Genomic DNA, 27,289 nt, shown 5'->3' with positions numbered 1-27,289 from the left:
TGACACCTCCAGGAACAGGTGAGCGAGGAAGACGGGGTGCTCTGGGTGTTCAGTGCTATGAAGGTTGATGCAAAGCCAGTAGTTCTGTGTGTGTGTGTGTGTGTGTGTGTGTGTGTGTGTGTGTGTATTTACATGTGTGATTTCAGCATCTACAACATGTAATCATTGAGCTGGATAGAAAAGATTATTCTTTCTATTCTAGAAAGCTCTGGAGAACCAAAGCTACAGAGTTTATACACACAAATGTGTGTGTACACATGCATGATATGTATACATTTATTTGTATGTATACATGTGTATGTGTGCATATATACATACTGTTTATTTTCCTGATGAAATCTCCAGTGAATATTTTCACATATTTTCAAATAAATAGATGAATACACACTAAAATAATTTTCAAAAACTCTATACTATACTGTATTGATTCTAAAAATGACAGGAATGCACTATTATTTTAAAAGTCAGGCTTCTTTTAATCTTTATGAAACACATGTAACAAATATGAATAGGAAACAGCAGGAGAGTCTCACTTTGGAAATACGATTTCTCCTGACATCTGTAACCATGCCTTCTGCATGGACTTTTGTCTGGGTCCAGGCAGCGACGTGGGGAGGGCCTGACACACATATCTGCCTAGGGCAGTATCCCTGTCTTACCAGAAAGTGGCTCTAGGAAAAGACCTCTTTGACTTGGACTATGAACTTCTGAATGTTGTTGGAGGCTACAAAAACTAAAAGTAAAAATGAAGTTAATGTTTTTTTTTTCTGTATCGTTTTAGCTATTTCCATATTAACTTTAAAATGTTACCTGTGCAGAATTATACTTGGAAGTAGAATTAATTAGCCTTGTATTCAATCTTCATCATATTAACTGTGGCTTCTCAGATGTGGACGAGTGTGAAATTGGTGCCCACAACTGTGACATGCATGCCTCCTGTCTCAACGTCCCGGGAAGCTTCAGGTGTAGCTGCAGAGAAGGCTGGGTTGGAAATGGCATCAAATGTATTGGTGAGTTTGCAAACGTGAACATGCTTTGCTGAGGCACGGAATTCTTAGAGGCTCTTCTTTGCATGGTTGTTAGCCCACATACTGGTATAGGGGCATACTCTTCCTGTGTTCTCTTGAAAATTCAAAGACTATCTTCAGTTGTAAGGTAACTCGTGCCTAAGAGTTTCTTTTATCCTTGGAATAAATTATCAAGCCACAGCAGTCTGCCTTGGCACTCTGCTTTTTAATGTGTTGTTGTTCGGTAAAAATTCTATGACGTGTAGCCAGAAATCCAAACAGATGGATGATGAAAAACGACTAATATGTTTTTCCAGTCTCAGAGAGCAATCAGTGAGACTTAGAACCCAGGGAAATACATGAAGGAAAGGAAAAGGTTTTATCAGATAACCTAAGTCTCTCTCTGCTGAATACCACCTTCTTAACAGAAAAGAGAATTCTTCTTCCAGAGAAAGCAAAAAGGTTTGCTGGATTCTCGGAGATCTGATTCAAAGAATCAGAGGAGATTGGAGAAGCATTTGCTGTTCTCTAGGTTTTATCAGGGCTGAACTGGAGTCTGATAAGCCTTTTGTAGCTGTGAGGCAGGGGGCTGGATGTCACCCTTGGTGTCGCACAAAGGACAGCTTCACATGCCCGGAGTTTGACATGCCTTCACAACAAGGCATTTTTCCAACCGGTTAGAATTACCCAGGTCGACTTAAGATAGAAAATAAAACAAGCTGAACTGACCTCCCCAGGATTACTCCTTAAAACCTTAGAATTCCACAGTAAGCCTTAGATCTGTTAACAGTAACATCCACTAATTTGAATATACTGTCTTAGCCATTCAGTTGTTTTATACTTGCCAAATGTTTATGAACTGACTATGGAGGTAAATGATCACACCTTCCAAATAACTGTGGTAAGTAACATTCTGTGATGGCATCATTCACTTCACTTGCTACCCACTCCTAGTCCAGCCATCACTCTGTCATTATTTGGACAGTCTTTCAGCCATATCCCCATGCCTGTTTTCTAGTCCCGTTGGCTACTGGCTTTCTCTCTTGTAGCCTCCATATTTTGTGCTTGTCCATCCATCACTCTGGCCAACTATTGCAAAATACAGAAGATTTAACTGCTACTTCTACTCCATAATATCATCCAAATTCATTATCTTCTTTCCATCTCCATCTCAGTCATCCCCCTACCCTCCCTTCCTCTGTCTCTGTCTGTCTGTCTCTCTCTCTCCTGGATGCCAAAAGAACCTGTTCTTATGTCTGCTCATTCATTCACTTGCTGGGCCCGTAATTCATTCTCCACATAGTAGCCAGAAAGACCTTATAAACCATGGATATGATCTCTTTAAAATTGTCATTTTTTAAAAGTTTTTATTTATTTATTTTGAGAGAGAGAGAAAGCAGAGGAGGGGCAGAGAGAAAGAGGGAGGTAGAGAATCCCAGGCAGGCTCCACGCTGTCAGCACAGAGCCTGACACAGGGCTTAAACTCACGAACTGAGAGATCATGACCTGAGCCCAAACCAAGAGTCAGACGCTCAATTGACTGAGCCACCCGCCTCTCCAATTGTCACTTAATCATTGAATTTAGGACAAACTCTGGCTTCTTTCCCGTGGTTTACAGGACCCTACAGCATCTTCCCCGTACCTCTCGAGCATCATCTTCCATCAGCCTAGCTCCTGCCTTGTGCTTTGTCACTCTGGCTTCCTTTCTCTAGTTTTTTTTTAATCACATTAAGTTCTTTTCCTCCTCAGCATCTTTATAAGTGCTGTTCCCTTTGTAAGGAATACTTTTCCCTACTTCTGTGCAGCAGGCTGACTCTGACTCATCATTCAGGCCTGAAGTGAACCAAAAACTCTTCAATGGGACCTTCTTTGTTCCTACAGTCCAAATTAGATGCCCCTTTTATTTTCTCCTTGCCCTTTGTAACATTTCTTCGTGTCACCTAGAACATATTTAATGTAATTTAATTTCCTGTGTCTGTTGTTTCTTAATGTTTATGTATTTTGAGAGAGAAGGAGAGAATGTGCACACACGTGAGTGGGGGAGGGGCAGAGAGAGAGGGAGAGAGAGAGAATCCCAAGTAAGTAGGCTCTGCACTGTCAGCACAGAGCTCAGTGCAGGGTTCAGTCTCACAAACTGTGAGGTGGTGACCTAGCCTAAATGGAGAGTCGGATGATTAACTGTAGCATTTGTCATTTCTACTAGACTAGGCTCCGTGAGATCAAGAATCGGACCTTCGTTTCCTCATCTGTAAAAGGAACTGGAAAACTTTATGCTAATTTTCCCACTCGAAATTCAGTAATTGAGTTTAGAAATTGACCTGTTTTTAGTGATAAAGAAGCCAGCGATCACGTCTGTCCCCAGTGGAGTCAGAGAGAAATCTAGCACTGGTTTTCCTTTTAACCATTAAAATTCTAGCTTATTGGGTATCTCACAAATGCTTTTATTAGTCATTTTAGCCTCTGTTTGTAGAACAAACATTTTGGATTGTGGGTCTGAGCTCTTAGAGAATTAGAACTGTCACCTTCCAGGTAAGCGAAAACAAATCACATGTGTCCAGTTTACATTTAAATTGAGACGAGTGAAAATCGTTCTGCGTGTTTAGACGTTTCAGTTGCATTTCTGAACTCTCTTGCTCTGTTCCCTCGGCACACGCAGATCTGGACGAATGTTCGAACGGAACCCACCAGTGTAGCATCAATGCGCAGTGTGTTAACACCCCAGGCTCCTACCGATGTGCCTGCTCTGAAGGGTTCACTGGAGATGGCTTTACCTGTTCAGGTGGGTAAGAATCCTGAGGTGGGTCCTGGCAGAATTTTCATGGAACGTTCCATAAGCTTGCCATATTTGAAGGAAAGTATAGTTAAAGGGGGCCGAAATTCCCTGTCTGTTTTTACATCTGACATACAGGTGAATGTGTATCTTTGTCTTACACTTCACACCAAGACCAGAACAGTTTTTCAGTAATTCCGTTTATTACTGTCATATACTATTAATAACTATTAATTTATTGTAGTCGTCAATTTACACAGTAGTCAGAAATCCAAGCTGTCTCTGAATCCGACCCCTTGGAATCAGATTTCACCTGTGCTGCTTACTGTTTTTGTCGCCGTAAGTAAATCATGGAACCTGTGTGGCCTTAATTTCTCCATTTTCAAACAGCCGCAGTAACCATAATAGGACCATTGATTTTTGCTTTTTGTTTTTCGCTAAATGAATGACATGTGGGAAAACTGTTCAGCATCTTAAGATACAGCATGTGTCCAGCCAGTGACGGCTATTTCACGTGCTTGTCAGAATCTCCGATCGTATTGAAAGGAAGAAATGAAGTTAACACAAGTCAAGGATTTAGAAAAACACCTCGTAAGAGCTCAGGAAACATTACCTGCTGTTTAGCTGCTGTTCATTATGGATCCCTTGAGAATATAGCACCCACTTAAACTCCTGTGAATGACTGCTTTGTCTTGATGGACATAAAGTAGGAGACAGGTGTGCGGACATCAGTGTTCCTCAGCTGAATGTCAGTGCACACTTTAAGCCCCACGTTAAAAGACTTCTAGCTTTTTTCTTGTTTCTAATTATCGACATTAAGAACACAGACTTATCATTTTCCGTTGCTTTAAGAAAACACACTTATGTCATCTTTAAGGCTTTAGTCCTTTAAACCTTGGCTTATTGCATCTTTCTGAACATTTCTCTGCACCGGGGGATGAAGGAAAGGGCCTGGCCTTGGTGTCAGGGTCGGGGACAGATTGGCTCCCCTGGGCTCCCACCCTGCGGCTGGCCTCTCCTAGCCTCAGGTTATTCCTCTTCTGATCTGCACAGAATTGGCATACTGAAGGAAAGCATGTGAGGCAGACAGCCAGCAACTACCTGCCAGATATGAGGCCCTCGGTCAACATTGCTTTCTGCCCTGCCCCCCTTTTTCCATTTTATAGAATTAAATAAATTGGCTTTCAGGTCTATGAATAATGTCCATTTGCATAATTAAGACAGAAGTATTGAATATAATCGTGGTGACAGGAAAGACACTGTCCTCGTGCTACTTGAACAGCCCTTCTGTGCTTGAAACATACTTGATCTAGTGGAAAAACCAAGTTCATTTACTTGAAAACATAATGTTAGAATAGATACCACTTCAGGGTTCATTTCAATGTTCTTGGTCATCTGTCAGTGATGTCGGTGTCATACTGATGCATCACGTTGGCATTAGAGGGAACTGAGACAGATCTGGGCAACACCTGCCTCCTTCCTGTTAAAGATGTGGTGTTTGAATGTTAGAGTGTGGGTTCAGCAGCTCTGTTATCAAGTCTTACCCTTGTTTAGGTGAATGTGATTAAGTGTCCTCTCCTGTTAACGAGCACCTGCTGAAGCCAGCAAAACAGACTTAGCCGGGAAAAACCATGTCAAGACCTCGGGAACCTAATAGAGATGTAATTTGCTTCTCCCACAGATGTCGATGAGTGCGCAGAAAACATAAATCTCTGTGAAAACGGACAGTGCCTCAACGTCCCGGGTGCATATCGCTGCGAGTGTGAGATGGGCTTCACTCCAGCCTCCGACAGCAGGTCCTGCCAAGGTGGGTCACTGCGATTCCAACTCATTTCCAAGTTGGATCAACTACAGCACATGAAACCACAGAAAGGGCTGGAGCGGGCCCCACCTGGAAGCAGAATACACAGCACATGCTGCACATATAAAAGTCATTCGTTTAAGCATGGATTATTTTGCCGAATGAATAATGATGAAGGCGGCTTTCATCTCTTATGAAGTTTTCCTGGCCGAGAGCCAACACTTGGAAGTTTGGCTAGTTCCTTTTTTTTTTTTTTTAACCATTTCTTTTTTTTTTTTTTATTACTAAATGAATGACATGTGGAAAAACTATTCAGCTTTTTAAAAATATGATCTATCTACCCCAGTCACTGCTATTTAATGTTTGTCAAAACCGCAGTAGCTCCTTTTGGGCATTTACCTTCATGTTTCGGTCTGCTGTCTGTATGTCTGGGACTGGAAGGTCTCCTCAGGGATGCCTCAAGGCCTGCACCTTTTGCCTGAGAGCAATATGTCCTTCCCCTCAGTGATGACATCATCCCCCTTTCCTAGAAATGAGACTGGGGACTAGTGTGATCGCTCTCCAAGAAAAAGAATTTGGGTTTTCTCTTAAATTAGAGGCTTAAATTAGTTCACTGTATGTATAGTTTTGGGCTGTCAACGGTGTTCTTTTGGAGTACATGAAAATACACGTGAGGAGAGGAAGAAGATGAAAAACAATGAGTGAATCAGAAGGCTTAGGAAAATTAGCGATTGGTAGAAAACGCTTAACAAAGTAACTCAGGCTAAGCGCTGGGCAAAGATTATAAAAGGAAACCAGATTACAGTTTTTCACTACACTCGTGTCTAATCAAATGACCAGAAATAGCAAATACACACACACACACACACACACACACACACACACCCTCACCAGTAGCAACCAAACAAAACCCAATTATACCATCTAGAAATGGCTCAATTAGAGCCTGTCTCTGCCTCACTACCCGAAGTGGTGCTAAGGAAGAAGGTGTGCCTAAAACTGCATTTTCCATAAATGTCCACCAATTTTCAGAGACTCGGAACAAGAGAACGAAGACTACCCCCTGGGGAAGATCGTACAAACTGAAAGCATTCATGCTTCCGTGTTGACCTGTTAGATTGAGCAGAGTCTAATGCATTTCATACAAGGTCACTGTAGATTGAGTCCTCCCCCCCCCCCCCCCCCCCACCGCCTCCAGTCTTGGTTTCTTGTAAGTACCAAAGCCAATTAGTAGAAAGTGTGAGTCAGTGTGGTTCTGGGATTACATGATTTATTACTCACCTCCACTTGACAAGAGTTGGTGGGAAAAGGAACAAGTGATCAGTAGCCAGATACTTTGCTAACAGAAAATTTCAAAATTAATTCTTTGAGTGTAATAATTTCCTCCTTCATAATTCTTGTCCTTTATCTGTGGCCTTTGCCCTTTCAGACCTTCCCTGAGGTGAGGCTGGACCCTGTGTATTTACTGCACTTCCCTCACGTGTTGGTTTTTCACAGTCTATCATTGCCAGGGAGGGAAATGCCAGCTGCCAGGGCAAGGAGAGTGGCTCACAAGGAGTTCATCTTTGGTGACACCCTGCTCCTCTTTGCTAAACGCCACGTTTTGAGATCCCAAAAATGTTATTCCATGGTTCTGCCTGTTTCTCCTTGAAGTTGTCTTATCCCTGTCTCTAACATCTGTCTCATCTGCACAGTTTCTCCTGAATTCAGTAATTTAATTTATTCAGGTCTTCTTATTTGATTATAAATATATGCCGCTCTGAAGTGACCCTCTGATCACTATTTTCTCCTCAGCATCTACTTCTCACCACAGAACAATTCCCAGTCTCAGAATTTCTGTAGAGTCCAAGCACTTGGTACAGTTGGCCCTTTCTCAATATACTCCACCAAAATGGGAGAATATAAAACCTAGAGAAAGCTCCTCAGGGACAGCTTAGGATTCTATCAGTAGAGTAAACATGGATGCACACCATTTGGTATCGTGTGTGAAGACAGAGCAGAGGCAAGGTTCATTAGCAGAGGGCACATAGAGCCCAGGGCAGCTCTTCTCATTTTTGTCCCCACTCCTGTTCTGCCTTAGGAAAGTTTGGGCTAACAGAATAGCAGCTCTAATGAAACTTGTGCTCCAGCCTGTCTTCCAAATAATGCCCAGATAAAGATGGGGAGGGGATATCAAAATACTCCATCTAAAGTGTATTAGTGTATAAAACTCCTAGAAGAGCTGACCAAGCAGTGCATGCACAGTTTGAAAATACGTGATAGGAACTATGCAGGCATCCTATGGAAGAACAGTGAAAGAACACACAAAAGGTAAAGAACCAACCCAGAGTCGAAGAACACTATCCGGGGAAAGAAAGCTCATTTCCCACAGGTGCCTTGTGCCACGGACAACCTTGATACAAACACAAATATGTGTGAACATGTTTGAAGAGATTGTGAATTTTTTTCAATGTTTATTTATTTTTGAGAGAGACAGAGTGTGAGCGGGGCGGTGGCGGGTGGGCAGAGGGAAAGGGGGGGACAGAATCTGAAGCAGGCTCCAGGCTCTGAGCTGTCAGCACAGAGCCCAACATGGGGCTAGAACTCACAAACCATGAGATCATGACCTGAGCCAAAGTCAGATGCTCAACCAACTGAGCCACCCAGGCGCCCGATATTCGAAGAGATTATAAAAATAAGAGAAGACAAAAGGAAAGTGCAGAAGTATGGGAAACAAAAGAAGCGGGTACCACCACAGCAAAATTGGAGAACTATTGAATAGAGATGTCAGAGAACAGAAAAGGTTGAGATGAAAGCATAATTACTACTAGCATAGAGAATGGGCAAAAATAGGCGAACAAAAACATAGGAACATGAAAGGAGGAAGACGTTAACGTGATTCGAGAAAAGACCAGGGCCATAAACAAGTGTAATCGGTGTCCAGGAGGTAGAGAGCTCAAAATAAATAGAGAACGATACCAAACAGCCACACATTTTCTTGAGATGGAAGAAAGGACTTAGCCTTATTACTTTGGTTTACTTAAGTTTTAGAGAAGGATAAGGAACCTTCAGGCTCTAGACAGAAAAGGAAAGTCAGGAACAAAACAGAATCATTCGATACTGAAAGACATGAGAACAATGTCCACAGAGTTCTGAGGTCACATGTGACTGGAGGATATTCCACGTCAGCAGTCAGTCAGTTATAAAGTCACGGGGCATATTGTCACATAGGAAATTAATGTAGAGAGAAAACACCTGTGGGCCCTCCCTTCTTGGGGGGAAAAACCTTATCAGCAATGCAACACCATCAATTGAGAAATAAATGTAAGAGTTGCAGTGAAAACCTTACTCCATTAAGAATCAATACTAATTATTTCAGAGATTATGGTAAATGCCATAAACATTTAAAAAGTGAAAGTTACAGAAATAACAAAAATGAGTTGGAAGCGAATGCAAATGCTCATTTTCTTACCATTCCTAGCACAGAATCCATTAATACTGTTTAGAAACTATATTTGAATTTTAACATAAAAGGAAAAGAGGATCAATTTTTAGTGTGTTTCAACAATTCTTAACATTGGAAAGTATTTGAGGAACTGTCGAGATACATGCAAATTGATCTTATGCATAGAAACTCAGCTTCAGTCTGTGACTATGCATAGAGAAGTATTTGGAATAATATTGATCAATCATAATTCTGGGTGGATGGATTTCTGAGTGATTTTCTGCTTTTGCTGCTTTATTTTCTGTGTTGTTTCTGTCCTCCCGATTTGCTACTAGAACTTTTCTGTATTGTTGACATTTGAGTATGCTTTAATTTTTAAAAAAGGCAGTTTTCTAAAATACCTTATTTTTCACTTGGGTAAATGTAAGTATCACACAATTATTACATTAGTTAAATGGAAGTTATTTCTGATAAAGGTCATTTAAAAGTCAAATGAATCTGAAGAGGGCTGACAGTACAATTCCATTTTCATTTCTAGAGGAACACTGTTCAGTCATCAACTAGTTAAATGAGTCTTTTTTATTCATTTGTGTAAAGAGAGTAACTTTGTTTATAGCCTCAACACAAGAAAAGACACATTTATACGCCATTTGGTCTTTACAAATTTTTTAACATGTATTTTGAGACGGTACACACACCGGAGAGCATGAGTGCACAGGTGGGGGAGGGGCAGAGAAAGGGAGACAGGATTCAAAGCAGGCTCCATTCCTTGTGCACAGAGCCCAGTGTGGGGCTCCAACTCACAAACCGTGAGATCACGAACTGAGCCGACACCAAGAGTCGGCTGCTTAACCAGCTGAGCCACCCAGGTGCCCCTATATGTCAGTTGATCTTTTAAACACAGTTTGAACAAAACTTGAAATCTAATATAGTTAAAACTTACCATTTTTTTAACTATCAGGAATGACCAGCAGACCTTTTTTAACTTAAGGTCTGTCTCTCGACCTCATGTGAGCATGACTGGTCTAGTCTAGCCTAGAATGACATACCTGCTTTGCATTCTCAGAATATGAGGTCATTTGTGGACAAAAATGTCCAACCTTTTCCTACGAGTAGAAATAGAGAATATTTCTACAGCTGTACACACACATACATGCCTTCATTTTCATATGAATGAGGAAGGGTGACTTCTTTTTTGACTTTGAGTTAAAGCTTCATGGAAGAGTTTCATAAATTTATGACTTCAATGGAGACATTTTAATGAAATTTGTGAGAATGTAGGACAACGGGTGATCTTAATACAGTCTATTAGAAAAAAAATATTTCCCTGGTTAACACTGAGTTTATGATAACAGATTAGATGACAGGATAATAAAAGTTTTTAAGAAGTTAAACTTGAATACTTTAAATGATATCTTTAAATTTAAAATATTATGTTATATACTTTGTATGTTGTGGATGTTTATAAAACATCTCTGTATTATTAAAATGTTGGAATTTGTTTTTATGTTTAATTTTTTACAATCCTTTGATATGTTTGTATGTAGTTTACTTTTATGACTCAGGCCAACTCTTCTTTTTTAAGTATATTATAACCCAAGGTCGCTAAAATGCTCAGTAAAATAAAATATTTCTTTTCGGTCTTGGTTCCATAGATAAACATTAGTCGTTGGCCATTTATGTGGTCTACCGACTCATTTTTTACTGCAAAACAACATCTGGGGAGATAGAAAAATTTATTAACATTATGTACATTAAATCAAAATGTCTTTGTAAATGAGAGACTACTGTTTTTTTATCTTCAGATATTGACGAATGCTCCTTCCAAAATATTTGTGTGTTTGGAACATGTAATAATTTGCCTGGAATGTTTCATTGTATCTGTGATGATGGTTACGAATTGGACAGAACCGGAGGAAACTGTACAGGTACTGCAAGCTAAGGGCTTGATTGTGTTCGGATTAGTTGAGACGAATGTTTTGTGCTAAGGACACAAATTCCTGAAGTTTCCGCTTAGCTTTCTATATACCTTGTGTTACGCAGTTTTTGGAAAAAGAAATTTACATTATGACACGTTTATTTTTGACTATGGAATTGATACATTTTTAATATAAGCAACTTAATATTAAATATCTGACATGAAACTAGGAAACTTTCTTTGTATAAATGTGTGTATGTATATACATAGACATATGTAATTTTAGTTAAGCAGATGGTAATGTGTTTTTTTCTTCTTCAGAATTCCAACATTTCATTATTATTCATTCAAGATATTAAGATATTAAATGATACTGTTATGAATATCGTGTGGTTGGTATTACATGTTGTAGGTATATACAAGGATTTGATCTGTATCTCACTGTGCTGAGGCTTTCCCAAAGATCTTTAACAATTTGCAATGATTCCACCAAATTCTTTGAAATAGAAGCATGCACAGAGAAAGTAAAGATGCTAATGTGGACATTTTAAATGCTTTTCCTAGATATTGATGAGTGTGCAGATCCCATAAACTGCGTCAACGGCCTGTGTGTCAACACTCCTGGTCGCTACGAGTGTAACTGCCCCCCTGATTTCCAGCTGAACCCCACTGGTGTGGGTTGTGTTGGTAAGTGAAGGAGATACGAAACAAACAGAATTAGACAGAGTTAAATACTCAGACTTTCTTGGTAGTGCACTGTGATGAGTACTTGCTGCAATTAGTTTGAAAACAAAAGAGTCCATTAAGAAACTCCAGGTTACCAATAGATATGGTCGCTTTTGTCGTGTTTATCTTCCAATAGTATTTTTAAAACAGGAATTTTTGAGCTACCTGCTCCAACCTCCCCCTGCTTTCACAGACTTGAGAACCAGGACCCCAGGAGGTGCAATAACTTCCTTGGGATCTCAGGGCTTGGAAGGGCAGAGCTGAGGCGGTGTTGAGAGTTGCCTGGCTCCCTGTCCAGTGCATTAGCCAGGACAAAGGGCAGAGTCATTGGAATCTCTGTTTCTCCTTCCCATGAGAAGGGCCATGAAAGGAAATAAATGAAGTGAAGAGAAGAGAAGAGTTGGAGCTGGATGTCATGAGCACCACCACTGGAGTAAAGCAGGTTGAAGGGAAGGAAGGAAGGCAGTCACGAAAGTTTCTGAGTCTCTCATCAACTTTCCTGACGTCTCTGATCAGAAGATAATTGTCCACCTTTTGCTGCCTGCTCTATTTCAGCATCTCAGTGAACATTTACCTAGAGGAGTAAATGATCTGGGGAATTGCCTGAGAGAATACCAAAGAAAAAGCCTAAGTCCTTGCTTTAGTAGAAGTCTACCTGCTGTTTTCAGTGTCAAATGATTACACATAATCATTTAGTTATGATTTATGGATACCCCAAGTTCTGACGTTTCAATTCAAAGTCATTCATTTAATAAATATTGAGTGCCTCTATTCCAGCTGCTAGAACTACAACACGAACAGAGTGAGCACGTTCTCTGCTCTCGTGTTACTGTCCTTGTGCCAGGGAGACAGATAAAAGCAGAAGCACTTCCTGACACTGGTGGCTGTTGGAGAAGAAGGGTTGTGTTATGTTGGGATGGGGCAGATCCATGAAGGAAGGAGCAAGCCAGTTGCAGCTTGGAGAGGAGAAGCCTCCGAAGGACAGGAACAGCCGGTGCACAGGGCTGTGGGAGGGCAGTGCTGGCATTGGAGACATAGCAGCAAGGGTGTATATAGTAAGAGGAGGGTGAGTGGGGATGAGCATGGGCACAGTTTGAGGACAGGAGTCAGAGAAGGAGCAATAGCCCAGATCACAAAGTGGCTCTCATCCCTAGCTGCAGAGTAACATCCCATTTGGAACCTTAAAAATATGACGATGGTGCTTCATGCCCAGAAATTGAGTCACTGGGGACTCAGTATTGCTTAAAAGCTTTGTTGGAACAAAGGCTATGAACAGGCAACTGATAAAAGGAGAACTCCAGGGGTGCCTGGGTGGCTCAGTGGGTCAGGTGTCTGACTCTTGATTTCAGCTTAGATCATGATCTCACAGTTCATGGGTTCGAGCCCTGCTTTGGACTCCACACTGACAGCACAGAGCATGCCTGGGATTCTCTCTCTCCCTCTCTCCCTCCCTCCCTCCCTCCCTCCCTCCCTCCCTCCCTCCCTCCTTTCTTTGCCCCCCTCCTCTCTCTCTCTCTCTCTCTCTCTCTCTCTCTCTCTCTGTCTCTCTCTCTCTCAAAAATAAACTTAAAAAGAGAGGGCTTCAAAAGTGAACAAACATAAGCAAATGCCCAAAACCATTAGTAATAAGAAAAAAAATGAAAAAAAATTATATAACTCTAACTTGGTAAGACTGGCAAAACTTTGGAAACTTGGATAATATAAAGTGTTGGCAGGAACATGGACCTTAAGGAGCCTTCTGTTCTACTGTTAGAAGTGGAGACCAAGGTATCCTTGCAGAGAATTTTTTTGAATAACAGCATCCAGGTTAACCCTCCAGATATAATCAACTTAGATTTTAATTTTGTTTTTAGAGCAGTTTCTAACTCTTTGTATGGATTGATGCTTCATGGCCTTATTTTTTTTCTTAGAGGTCTTCCAAAGAACAGAGACTCATTTTGTCTCACAAGTACCATAATGGTCCATTGGACCCTCTTGTAAGTCTAAGATACATTATAAGATATTAGTGATCTTATTTTTCCTTTGTATTAAAATGTTTTGCCATTTTATTATTTTAGGTTTTATTTCATCATTACTCATCAGTTAGGTGCAGTGATGCTCAAAACAAAGATGAATTTACACTAAAGTGATAACCATGCCATCACCTAGAAGGATTGACACAATAGTGAAATAAAACATCAAACACTCCTCCAATTTTCTTACTGTGCTGCCCAGGGGATGGCATTATCTTTTGAGAAGTTACAAAAGAAAGCTAGAGACACTCTATTTGGAATCTTCTTGAAGCATGTATTGAACACAGTTGAGAGTTGATAAGTGTTTCACTTTATGACAAAGAGAAGAAAATTGAATGTGGAAAATGTTTCCCAACTGTCAGGTGGATCAGTTATGAATACAACACAGATTACAGTCTAGATTCCAAAGGTGATGATGAAATTGATCATAGAAGCAAAATGCTAGGCTGTGAGTCTTCAGAGGCTCATATCCTAGATGAGATTTTTTTCCAATTCAGGAATCAAAAGAGTGAGTAATAGATTTATTTAGATAGAGGAAATATACTATTCTCATATCTTAGTCAATAGGGAAAACTTCAACATGCCACATTTTACAAGTACCTGAATCATCCAAGGTCCCTATATTCTTTTCGACACCAAGTTTAATTGATTTGGTTCTTAAGGGGACTAACGATGAAGGCAGGTGTTTCGACAAAGGATATTGAAATACGGTATGTAGAAATAAAAATCATTGGATTGACTACTCTAGCTGGTGTTAATAAATCTGAAAATTAAAATGTTTTTATTTGTGGAGCAAAGAAATGAGCTGTCCTTTCCTCATCAGAAAAAGGAGCTGTCCCAGTTTTCAAAAGTGTCTTCAGGCATTGTGTTTTAAATGATGCAAGGAAAAGAAGAACAAGAAGTAATGATAAGCTAGAAGCTATTACAGATGTGTTTGAAATGTGGAATCAGTTTTTACAAAATGGATTTGTTACAGGTTCATGCATGGCAGCCAGTGGGCAGTTAGTTGCATTCACAGGACCGTTTCAGGCATACATCTTTCCAAAACCAAGAAAATATGGAATAAAAATTTGAGTTAGGATTAAATTCTTATTAGTATTTCTGGTCAGGTTGTCCCACTGTGCCTTTTTTTCTGTACAGTATTTTCAAAGTTACTTGTAAAAAGTTCAAAGATGCTTGGGGCACCGGGTGGCTCAGTCGGTTAAGTATCCGACTTCAGCTCAGGTCATGATCTCACAGTCTGTGAGTTTGAGCCCCGCATCGGCTCTGTGCTGGCAGCTCGGAGCCTGGAGCCTGCTTCGGATTCTGTGTTTCCGTCTCTCTCTGCCCCTCCCCTGCCTCTGTCTCTGTCTCAAAAATAAATAAAAACATTAAAAAAGTTTAAAAAAAATGAAAGATACAGATGGTAAATGACAGTGACTCTGTTCCTGATACTGAAGGCTTAGAATATGGAAACACTGTGAACCAGCAATTTGTCTCCTGGTGCTAGACAGCAGCGAAAGTAACTCAGAGGCCTATCCAGAGACCTGGGTAAAGATGTTCACTGCCACAGTACTTGTGGTAGCAGGGACCTAGAAACCATTTCTGAAGAGTAGATAGATTTTTAAAAAATGACACTTGAACACCCTAGAGTTGACAGATTGAATGTAATAAAAATGGAATGAGATCTGTGACAAAATACCATTTGTGTAAATTTAAGATGTGCTCAAGGAAACAAAAGTACTCCCTTTGCAAGAACTCAGACAAAAAGATACCATTAAACACAGTCAGATGGCTGAGTAGGGGATGTGGAAGGGGAGTGGAAAAGAAGGATAAAAGAGAATGGGAGGGATGAATGAATGCAAACCTAGTAAGAGCAGAACCATGAGTTAGCTTGTATCTCCGCACCTGAATCAGCAACAACAACAAAATGAGAAATATAAAAATAAATAATAAGAGGCTGCCCAAGTGACTCTCGTGTGCAGCCAGGGATGAAACCTACATTGTAGACCATGGTAAGGACGTGAGATTATGCTGATTGAGAAGGGGAGCCATCGGAAGTCCTTCTGAAGGGTTACTCTGGGTATGGTGGGGAAAGTGGACCGTCGTTGGGTCAAGGACTGAAATCAAGAGATGACATTGACATAGGAGACCTTTGCAGTGGTCCGGGAGTGGCGGTGGTGGCTTGGTTCAAGTTGTAGAGATGGAGGCAGTGGTGAGTAGTCAGACTCCAGACAGATTTTGAAGGTAAAAGTGACAGACTTTAGGGGCGCCTGGGTGGCTCAGTCAGTTGGGCATCTGACTTCAGCTCAGGTCGTGATCTCACACTCTGTGAATTCGAGCCCTGCATCAGACTCTGTGCTGACAGCTCAGAGCCTGGAGACTACTTCGGATTCTGTGTCTTCCTCTCTCTCTCTGCCCCGCCCCCACTCATGCTCTGTCTCTGTGTCTCAAAAATAAATAAAAAACATGAAAAAATTAAAAAGACGTGACAGACTTTGTTACTGGGTTGAATAAGAGATGACTAAGAGTCAAAGACTGACTCCAAGGTTTAGGGCTTGAGCAACTGAAAAAAATGAGGGACTTGGTGTTTATTGGGGAAGATACGGAGAGGAATAGGGTAGATTTTGTGGTGGAAGGAATATCAAGAGTTTGATTTTAGATGTGTTAACTTTAACTATTAGCTATCTGAGGTTGAAAAATCAAGGTGGCAGGTGACAGAATGATGTAAGGTTCTAGGAGGAGGGGTGATGAAAGAACTGTAAATTTGAGAGTTCTCAGCAAAAACACATTTTAGTGTTTAAAGTGATGGAACTAATGATCTAGATGATAATTATGGATTAGAAAAAGAGGAAGACTGAGATTCTTTGATGTCTTAAGTATCCTCTCTAAAGTTGTTACTGAGTGTCTTTCCCCAAACTCTCAATGTTCTCTGTGCAAACTAAAACGAAACCAGATAATGGGGAGAAGAAGGAGATGGGGTTATCGACATTTCTTTGATCGGATACGTAGGTTTTGATTGACTTCTCTGGGATTTTATTTACATTATTGATAAACTTATGATTCATATCAATTGATTATAGCAAAATTTTCTTGCATGCAGACTAGTGAAGATCGAGAAGGTCCCAGTTGAACAATTTCTCACAATTTTGTTTGTCAGTGATGTGTATGGATTTCTGAACCTAGGAAAGTCCGTCATAATTTCATTCCTACTATGCAATCTTGAAGAGGTTTAAAGCTAGAGATTGCTTTGTGCTAGAGATTAAAATGAATGTGTGGAATTTGAACTTTGTCATTTGCACGACCTCTCTCTGAAAAGGAATTCTTGCTAAGGCACAGATGGTTTTAAGCTCCTGTGTTGCTCCACAGACAACCGAGTAGGCAACTGCTACTTGAAGTTTGGTCCTCGAGGAGACGGGAGTCTGTCCTGCAACACCGAGATTGGGGTGGGCGTCAGTCGCTCCTCGTGCTGCTGCTCCCTGGGAAAGGCCTGGGGCAACCCCTGTGAGACGTGCCCCCCTGTCAACAGCAGTGAGTATGGAGCTGGGGAAGAGGAAGGGAACAAACTGGCGGCTGAAGACTCGTTGCCATTTTACTCTTGTGCTGGGGGTGGGGTCTGTGGCAAGGGATCCGAGTTTGACTTTGGACTGATTTCAGTGATTATGCTGAAAGCAGCCAAGAATGTTTTATATAAAAGGAATTACAGTTGTTCTTTTTTCGTTTTCCATGATATGATAAAAAAAAGTTTTTTAACCACAATCCATTGTGAATGGTGATGTTATCAGTCCTCTGTGGTAATCACAAAGAAAGCCCATTTCTGAGACTATCTCAGAGTTGGTGGTAGTTTGGGTTCCTAGACATGGTGTATTCCTGAGGTCAGTCAAATGATGTCTGACATTGAAATGCCTGTTCTGATAGGGCCACAGGTGAAACTTTCGAATTGTTGAGTCTTTCTGCATTTTGTTTTGTTTTTGTTTTTGTTTTTACTAGCAAAAAAAGTTGCGATATAAATGGTCTGTGCTGAAGTTTTTTTTTCTTTAATCAAAAACAAATGGTTTTAGTTATTCTGCATATGTAATTTTTGAAGCAGTGACCGTAATTCAAGTAAAATGTAATATACTTTTAAAATATATTTGCAAAGGCACTAAGGAAAATACAGCTTACCCCTCTTTGGATGTGTATTTTGAGCCCAGCAACTGAAAGATGCCTCTTCATTGTCTCAGCCACTTGAACCATCGATCTCACCTCTCTTCTCTTCTGTGTTTTATAGCTGAATATTACACCCTGTGTCCCGGAGGAGAGGGCTTCAGACCTAACCCCATCACAATCATCTTAGAAGGTGAGTGCACCTCTCATTGTCACCCAGATTTAAACAAGGTAAAGAGTTTAGAGAAAAGCTGGTAGGAAGGTCAGTGTGGAGCAATCTGAATGAGAATATTTTACAAAATTACAGATGTGCAGTCCGTTACCAAGATGCCGAATTAGCGCTTGTCACTCAGAAAGATAGGAGCCATGGCAGTGATCTGCCTGCTCTGCAGAGAAGCTGTCTGTGCAGTCATCCCCAGCTTGCTTTGCTCACTCTTCTCAGATTTTAGTACATTTGCACAACAAAGCCAAAAAAAAAACACTCCTGGTCACAAGAAGCCTATCCTCTAAGTATGAATTCACACAGACACATGGAAGCCTGTGGGTCTTACAGTATCACACATTTGAGAGTTCTAAAAGTGACTCTTGTTCTCGATGGTGGTATTTGTTGTGAGTGAGCTGTCTCTCCTTCCACAGATATTGATGAGTGCCAGGAGTTACCAGGTCTCTGCCAAGGTGGAAACTGTATCAACACTTTTGGGAGCTTCCAGTGCGAGTGCCCGCAGGGTTACTACCTTAGCGAGGAAACCCGCATCTGTGAAGGTGAGCTGCACGGACACTTAAACGTTAATAGCGCTCTTTAGAATAAAATCACCAGTCAGGCTTGGAGACAAGGGCCCATCCTCAGATTCTGTCAAAGGATCTGTTAGCCTGGTCCATAGCTTTTATCTTTTCACATCATTGGTGCTCACTTGGATGATGATAAATAAATTGATTTACAGCTCATTTGCTATAATTTATTATTTTTCTCTGAGTGCATGAGTTGAGTATAAATGGCAAAAGCTGGATCAGTATGAAAGTAAGCTGGAAAGTAAGTTATTAGTTCAAATGATGGTATGAGTTATATTTTATACACAGAAAATAGGTAAACTTGAAGGCAACTATTATTATTTTTCATTAATTTTTAAATGTTAGAAGGCATAGTAAGAAGACATTCAAAGATTATGCTGATGCCTTTCTTGCTTCCATCTCATCCCTTCTCACATGGCACAGTAATCTTCCTCTCAGGGGCCTGGCTTCTCCCCACGGGACTAGGAGCTTCTTGGTCAGAGGCCCACATCTTGGTCCTCTTGGTAGCTACGAGCTCTGACTTAGGATAGAATCTCCATGTTTATTTGCGGAATGAATGAATGAATGAGCGCTTCTAAAAATGAACATTAAACATGTAATATAATTGTTTCCATTATAACCTTTCTTTTTTTCATGGTGATTACATTTACTGAAAGGGTTGGAAAAAGACAAAAATTTCTTAATGTCAGAAATTAGGGTAGTTTCTCTTCTGAATGCCTTTTACATTTAAGGAGGCAGTCCTACAACATCTCCTATATTCCATACACAATAAATGCTTTGTTTCAGCCAACTGTTAATGGAGAGGCAACTAGTGCAACTCCCCGGACCAAGAGCATTGGAATATTCCGTTTTGTTGACTTATATATCTCGTATGTTTCCTTATCAATTTCTGTAGTACTCATAGTTTCTTCCACATCTCCCAATATCATTTTTAAGTGCTGATCATGAGCATGTAATCTGGGTGGGATTTCTCTTTGGTTTCTCATTTTCATATAAATTCGCTCATCCAGGCTGGGCCTGATGAGACCCAGGGGTTCTTCTACGGTGTTGGTAGTTCATTGCTGGTCCACATCGTCTGCCATGTTTCAAACCGCGTTCCCTCTCCCCCCTCTCACCAGAGTATACGAGTCTCTCCCCGTCTCCAGAAATATGAAAATGCCATAACCTTTGTTTTAGAACGTGTTAGGTGAATGCTTCTGGAAGAAGGATGATTTAATAAAGAGAATAACTAGCATCTGTGATACTTCTGGAATCCGTGAATGGGGTACTCACTTGAAAGGAGCTATAAAGATAAAGGCTTTCCTCAGAATCAGACCTATAAACCCAGAGAACAAGCTGATGTTTTCCAGAAGGCAGGGGAGTGGGAAGATGGGCAAAATTAGGTAAAGAAGAGAAGGAGATACAGGCTTCCAGTTTCAGGATGAAGAGGTCAAGGGAGTTAAAGCCACAGCATAAGGAATACAGTCACTGATACCGTAATAACAGTGTAATGGGACAGATGGTAGCAGTGAACATAGCATAATGTATAAACTTGTCAGATCACTCAGTTGTACAGCTGAAACTGATGTGACACTGTGGGTCACCTATTAAATTAAAAAAAAAAAAGATAAAGGCTTTCCTAACTGCATTCATTTTAAAGTTGGTACTAGCTTAAATGATGTAAGTGAACAGTAAGCTTTAAAGCAGTTCCATTTGAAGAATATGGAATTTCACTTAAAACTTTCACTTAAGGGGCGCCTGGGTGGCTGAGTCGGTTAAGCGTCTGACTTCGGTTCAGGTCATGATCTCACGGTCCGTGAGTTCGAGCCCCGCATCAGGCTCTGTACTGACAGCTTAGAGCCTGGATCCTGCTTCAGATTCTGTGTCTCCCTCTCTGTCTGACACTCCCCTGTTCATGCTCTGTCTCTGTCTCAAAAATAAACATTAAAAAAAATTCACTTAAAATTTTATTTGAAAAAATAGGAGCATTCACATTATTTTTACCAGTTTAGAAAAATTTCTTCTGATCGTCTGTGTTTTTTAACACTGGCGTTTTTTTTTTTTCTTTGAAAAAGACACACTTTTTGCCATGTAAATATGTATTTGGGGGGTATTTTCAGTATAATTGCTTTAAATTATAATTTTTAAAAAAATATGGATTGGGGAATCGGCAATATACTTTGTTTAGTAGTTTAAATAATATAAATTCATGGAAAAATAACTTCATCAATTAATGGATGTTCTTGCCCACTCTAGATATTGATGAGTGTTTTGCACATCCTGGTGTGTGTGGGCCTGGGACCTGCTACAACACGCTGGGCAATTACACCTGCATTTGCCCGCCTGAATACATGCAGGTCAATGGAGGCCACAACTGCATGGGTAGGTAATGGTCTCAGAGAATAATTAGGTCACGGTTGTTAGCTTCCCAGCCAGCACTTGTATTTCAGGCACTTGTGTCTCAGAATTATCGTTCAGAAAGGTTGGAAGGTGTTTATGAATGATGAAGTATCTCCAAGTCTTATACACTTCTGACTCTGTATTATGTTTTTGAACTTGGACTATATAGTTACCTTTTAAAAAGCTTGAGTCTGATATACAACATGTCATCAAATGTTTGGGTTTTCTGTTCCTAAATAATTTTTGTTTTCCATTCATGTAAAGTAAACATTATTTTACAAATAATAGAATGTTTAAAATAAAATATGTATTTAATATGTGTTACTTTTAAAATCAAATAAATGCCTTTGAGTAGAGAAACAAATACCTGTTAATGTTTTTCCTAAGAAAATTATAAATGAAATCCCCTGTTTGAAAACAGGAGACATAGCTGTTAACCTAGAAGTGATTTAGATTCAACTTAAAGAATTATTTTAAGATACCTCCAAATGACCGAGGAATATTCTGGAGTTATTAACCAAGAAGGTTTGGTGTCTCCAGGTATGTGGACTCCACTATTAGCTGCCTCCTGCTATGATTGTGACTGGTTGGCTTGTTTTTCTGCACATAGACATGAGAAAAAGCTTTTGCTACCGGAGCTATAACGGAACCATTTGTGAGAATGAATTGCCTTTTAATGTGACAAAGAGGATGTGCTGCTGCACGTACAATGTGGGCAAAGCGTGGAACAAACCCTGTGAGCCGTGCCCAACACCAGGAACAGGTGAGCACATAGCTCGTGCTTCTGCCAGAGGCCAGGCCGGTGGCACACACACCTATGTGACCACATACTAAAAAGCAAATGTGAGCTAAAATCACACGTGTTTAGTTCTAAGAACGTCCAGGAACATCATACAACCAGTCTCCCAAGCGGCCCCTCTTGGGGCTCAGATACTGATTCCTGGCATATCTTTTGAGGGGAAGTCTGGGATGTTGAAAACAGGCTCTACTGCTAAAGAGCTAAAATTTACAGCCCCGGTCCACTTAAATTCATTGTTTTACACTGTACTAGTTGATTATTCATTTATTCATCAAGCAGATATTTATTGAGCAACTATTTGTCATTGTGGTCAACCCGGAAGGTATAATATTTTGATTTAAAAACTTGGAGTAACTTCAAGTCCATCAAATTCATTATGTATTGTTTTAGTTTCAGTCTTGAAAATATGCAAAAAAAAAAAAAAAAAAAAGGATTTGACAAGCAAACTGTACATGAAAGCAACCTATTGCCAACATGTTTCTTAGGCCTTTTTTCCCCAAGTGTATCTGAAATTTTTAGGCAGAAAATAAAACTTGTCTTCATATGGTAAAACTTTTCTCACAAGCGCAGATTCTTTTGAAAGAAAAACTGAAAGAGAATAGCTACAAGAACCAAAAAAATATCCTAAAACTGTGGTCCATTCAGGCTCTTTTGTGATGTAGGAAGTGGTTACTTTTAATAGTTGTATTCTGTTTAGTTTAGTAGTTGATACTAAACTTTGAACCAATAGGACAAATAAGAAACAATGATTTTGCATTTGTGGCCAGGTATTGCTTAGGGTATGTATATATTTAAATGTTCCATTTAATATAATGATATAATTAATGTGGGGATGAAATGAAAGGTAAGGAGAAAAATGATGAAGAGTGACCTGTGGAGCCTTTCTCAGTGGCTCTAATTCAATGGGCAAATGGATGTTCATAACTCGCTTGCCATAGTTTTCCTCCAAAAAACAAAACAAAACAAAAAAACAAATGGAAACATTTTTACAATTCTCTAATTTAAAAACTCCCATCACAAGGTTGAAGATCACTGATTTGGGAAATTAAATACCACTTTTTGTAAGAGGAAGTATAGGGTGAGGCTTAGGTGTAAGAGGACAGGTCTGTATTTATATTGAAGCTCTGCTATTATCTGACCTTCGGCAGATCCTTTTCTCCTTTGTGAAATGGATTCCTCATATATAGAATAGAGATAATAAATTAAAAATGACAGTAACTCACTCCTATGGTTATAGTAAATGAGAGGATGCATATAAATTATAATTGGTGCATTGGCAAGCAGTTAGACACCATTGAATTGAGCATCTATTTATTGTGTGCCCCTGTATGTGATGTGGATACTCAGTGAGTTTTGGTGGATGAAACCTAGAGTTCCTCCTTTGATAGCGCTTGGTAGGTAGTATACAATATGTGTTTTACCTAGTATGGTTTTCAGGAGGTTTACTCACATGTGTCACCATGGGCATCAGAAGCAATCTGATCAGAGTAGAAATTAGAAAATTAAAATTGGGGGGGGGGGTGCCAGGGTGGCTCAGTTGGTTAGGCACCCAACTCTTGACTTCGGCTCAGGTCATGATCTCATGGTTTATAGGTTCCAGGCCCACTAGCAGTGCAGAGCCTGCTTGGGATATTCTCTCTCTCTGCCCTTCCATCTCTGTGTCTCTGTCTCTCTTAAATAAATAAATTAAAAAAAAAAAAGACATTTAAAAAGATTAGAATTTTATATTTCTATTAGTTTGGCAGATTATGTGTAGGAATAACTGTTATAGTCTCTGTTTTATTCTATGATGCGTTGTTTCTGATGCCTCAAATTTCATATTTTAACAAGACATTTATGTTTAAAAAAATAAGACAAAATTCATGTCTTATTCATTTCTCATTGTTTGTTTCACACTGTGAGACTGTTTTTTGCACACTTCTGCCTATGTGCAATTTTTAATTCCTTTTTAAATTCCTAACCTAACCTGGTTTTCCAGTGTGAATAAACTGGACCATTATTAAAGATCTGCATTTCCAAAGAACAGAAGAATTTAAATGCCTAAAGTAGATATTTTGAATCTTGTAATGATTTCCTTCTAATACAAGAGCAGTAAAAAGTTAATGATGAAAATAATGGTAAAGAATGCCTAGATGTACTTCTCGCAGAAGCTGGTACTGTTAGTGAGTAAATATAACTGAAATTAAAATGTATGCTTGTGAGTAATATAAATATATTTGTCAGTGCAAGCAATAGTATGTAAAATGTTACCTGAAATGAGTTTGAAAATTTTAAGAGTGCATTTGTTTCATTTATATTTTAAAGCTGACTTCAAGACCATATGTGGAAATATCCCTGGATTCACCTTTGACATTCACACTGGAAAAGCTGTTGGTAAGTTCTTCCAGATTATGTTTATTTTAACACCTACAGGTAGCATTATTTAAAAGTCTCTTCAGTGTTTTTAAAGTTTAAAGTGCTTTGAAATATAATAATCTGGATTCTGATCTAATACAGTTAGGCAGGAAAGACCTAACATGTTTACAGACTCGACCCAAGTGTTAATAATGGTTTTATTCTGTCAGCATAGTCTGGTGATTGAGTTAGGATAGTTCCAGGAGTATCTCAAGATTTCATACATTTCAAGCTGAAACCTTAATTTTCCTTTGCACGAAGACTCTAAACAATCCACTATATTGTAACCTTCAGTTTCTCTTTTCCTTAAGTATATGTTTATGTTTTTGGTGTATTTTTGCAGTGTCCCTTTCTACTGATGTACCTTGGAATTTGCAGAATTATTAATTATCCACAGTAATTTTTTCTGAATGTACTTTCTGTTGTTCATTCTGCTTTTCTTCCTCAAAGACTAAGTAAGCAATATAATTTTAAGTCTCCATTATCAATACGTATATAACAAGGTACAGATAATTAAGGACATATAGCTTTCATCATTACATGAGTAGCAGCAGTCAGGGGAGCCCGAAACGTAACTTGAAGTTTGATTCTCTAGGAAGTTTATTTACTACATTGACAGTAAAATCACCTGATATATTGATCAGCTCCTTATTTTACCAACACTGTTTAAAGAGAAAAAGGCTGTTATATGGCCTTATATGCTTTTGTAAATTCAGATATCATTCATATCAGTGTTAAAATTTTTGTGACAGTGTGTTCTCACTCCAGCATACCCATAACATTATCAGAGGTTTTTATGATAAATACATTAAGCAGAGCCGTGTATATTTGACCGAATCTGTTCATTTTCAGACATTGATGAATGTAAAGAGATTCCAGGCATTTGTGCCAACGGCGTGTGCATCAACCAGATTGGCAGTTTCCGCTGTGAATGCCCTACGGGCTTCAGTTACAATGACCTGCTCCTGGTCTGTGAAGGTAATCTGAATGATGCATGACCCCCCTACCCAGGAAAGTTTGGTGGACATAAATGATTTTTGGACGGTTTTCCGATTTTTATGGTTTCTTCTACAGTACTGAAGAGCGGGTCACCAAACTAGTGAAGCGAATGTCATAGTAATGGAGTGAGGAAGTTCTTTAAATGGAACTGTTGCTCTTTCAGATATTGACGAGTGCAGCAACGGTGATAATCTGTGCCAGCGGAACGCAGACTGCCTCAACAGCCCCGGGAGTTACCGCTGCGAATGTGCCGCGGGCTTCAAACTGTCCCCCAACGGAGCCTGCGTAGGTGAGAGAGAGACCGACTCCTTGCCCAGCATTCTGTGTTCCTTGCACTAAGCAGTTGTCCGTGCTTCCCTACCAAAAAATGTTTTCGGAGATAATTTTGAAATGATTTTCTAAGTAAATCTTTTCATTCATATTGAACTATTTTGCCATGTATTTTAGTTTTTTGTTTGTTTGTTTGTTTTTGGTTAGGTAAAAGAAATCTCTTCAATTGGATTTTCTAAAGATTAGACCTAAAATGAAATAGTATCCCTGAGATACCCATCACCGTGTAAGAATGGCCTAATTTTTTTAAGTCTTGGAGAGTTTAAAGCCTTGCTTTTTTTTGATTCAGCTGTTGTTATGGTTCATTCTCAGCCTGTCTGTAATAATTAGTAGCAGGTTATAGAAACATGCCTGTGAAAAAATGAAGGAATCTTAATAAAAATCAGATATGTCTAACATGTGTTTTATTTTTTGTTTTAGATCGCAACGAATGTTTAGAAATTCCTAATGTTTGCAGTCATGGCCTGTGTGTGGATTTGCAAGGAAGTTACCAGTGCATCTGCCACAATGGCTTTAAAGCTTCCCAGGACCAGACCATGTGCATGGGTAAGAGGGAGGACCTGAGTTCCAGGAGAGAAGTGACCTGAGACTCCAGAAGAGACTATGGGTCGGCCACTGGCTGTGACTGACTACCACGTCTCTGTCAGAAACCGTCTTGGCCAAAAGTTAGCTCTGTTAAACCGTTTATGCCTTCGTTGAATGTAAAATTTGCAAGCAGGGGGACACCACGGTTGGCTCTCTGGTTCACTGTTCACAGCCTTTTTGCCCAGATGCCTTTCACACACTTTACCACATACTCTGGGACACTCCAGGTTATGTGGACGTCCCCACAGTACCCAGTGGCCCTTTGCCCTTCTCTGGTCCCATTTAAGAAAACCTTTCCAACTGCAAGAATGCAAGGGAGTGGTAATAGTAGTAGGAGCAAGAGGGTTGAGATGAATATATAGACACACACATACACACATCTTATACACCTTTTCCCGAAATCATTGAGTACATGGGACTTACCTGCTTCTTTTGTGTTTTAACTCTTAAAAAAATATTTTTAGGAGGAAATGTACCAAAACTCTCTAAAACGTCCCCATAGCTAATGTAATGGGTAACTGAGCAGTAATAATGTTCAGTAAGTACTTGCTGAGCTGACAGTTGATGAGATTGCAAAGGCAGATAGGCTGGCTGGCCCTTATGGAGCCCAACCTTGGAACTCAGTGTAACTCCTTTAATCTGATGTCGACAGTGGGCTGTATCTCGGCCAAAACAGTTCTCCCTGCTTTGCACTTGAAGGAGGAAAATTACATTAAAAACTTGGCTATGTATAATTAGCACATTCTCAGTTTAGGAAAAGCTGAAGTTATGCATCTACTATTTTGGTATTGAAGATACTACCTATCTGAAAAGTAATGTCAGATTTCAGCACCATAGAACTGCTTTCCTTTATGACATATCCATACAACAAGGACTGCCCGGAGAACGTTGCCTCCTGCGACCTCCCCTGTGGACTTGGGCCGTGGTGGTGGAAAAAACTCTCTAGGAGATGCTGTGCAAAAGACAAATAGTGGATCTAGCCCTATTTGCCTGAACTTTCTGAGAATGCTTGCTCACGCATGCTCCTCCTGGCTGTACTCTGTAAGAGAGAGAACATGATTTGCTAAAAAATACATGAGATTTGATTCAGAGCTTTATATGGAGAAAATAGACCCTCGATTCTAATAATTCATTCATGATGAAAGTCAGTGAGACTCCTTCATAATACTACTCTTCAACAAAGCTTTCTTCCTAAGAAACATTACTTTTTTTTTTTTTTTTTTTTTTTTTT

At 39.8% G+C, this 27,289-nt stretch overlaps 1 protein-coding gene and 1 pseudogene across 1 annotated transcript in view; one reads left to right on the top strand and one right to left on the bottom strand.

Annotated features, from left to right (window-relative positions):
* The window catches only part of FBN2 (fibrillin 2), a 258,860-nt gene that overhangs the window by 191,245 nt on the left and 40,326 nt on the right, over positions 1–27,289 (top strand). Inside the window, exons 32-45 of the mRNA XM_045487659.1 lie at positions 888–1,010; positions 3,664–3,786; positions 5,459–5,584; positions 10,808–10,930; positions 11,485–11,607; positions 17,007–17,168; positions 17,908–17,976; positions 18,420–18,545; positions 20,808–20,933; positions 21,562–21,714; positions 24,055–24,123; positions 24,997–25,122; positions 25,307–25,432; positions 25,894–26,019. Of these exons, the coding sequence (XP_045343615.1) occupies positions 888–1,010; positions 3,664–3,786; positions 5,459–5,584; positions 10,808–10,930; positions 11,485–11,607; positions 17,007–17,168; positions 17,908–17,976; positions 18,420–18,545; positions 20,808–20,933; positions 21,562–21,714; positions 24,055–24,123; positions 24,997–25,122; positions 25,307–25,432; positions 25,894–26,019 (1,701 nt within the window). The remainder of the gene's footprint in view (positions 1–887; positions 1,011–3,663; positions 3,787–5,458; positions 5,585–10,807; positions 10,931–11,484; positions 11,608–17,006; positions 17,169–17,907; positions 17,977–18,419; positions 18,546–20,807; positions 20,934–21,561; positions 21,715–24,054; positions 24,124–24,996; positions 25,123–25,306; positions 25,433–25,893; positions 26,020–27,289) is intronic.
* On the bottom strand, positions 18,584–19,827 carry LOC123603151 (annotated as a pseudogene).

The sequence above is a fragment of the Leopardus geoffroyi genome, chromosome A1 (genome assembly GCF_018350155.1).
Source record: "Leopardus geoffroyi isolate Oge1 chromosome A1, O.geoffroyi_Oge1_pat1.0, whole genome shotgun sequence".
NCBI lineage: Eukaryota > Metazoa > Chordata > Mammalia > Carnivora > Felidae > Leopardus > Leopardus geoffroyi.
The sequence above is the reverse complement of the archived record's forward strand: the minus strand, read 5'-3'. Positions and strand labels throughout refer to the sequence as shown.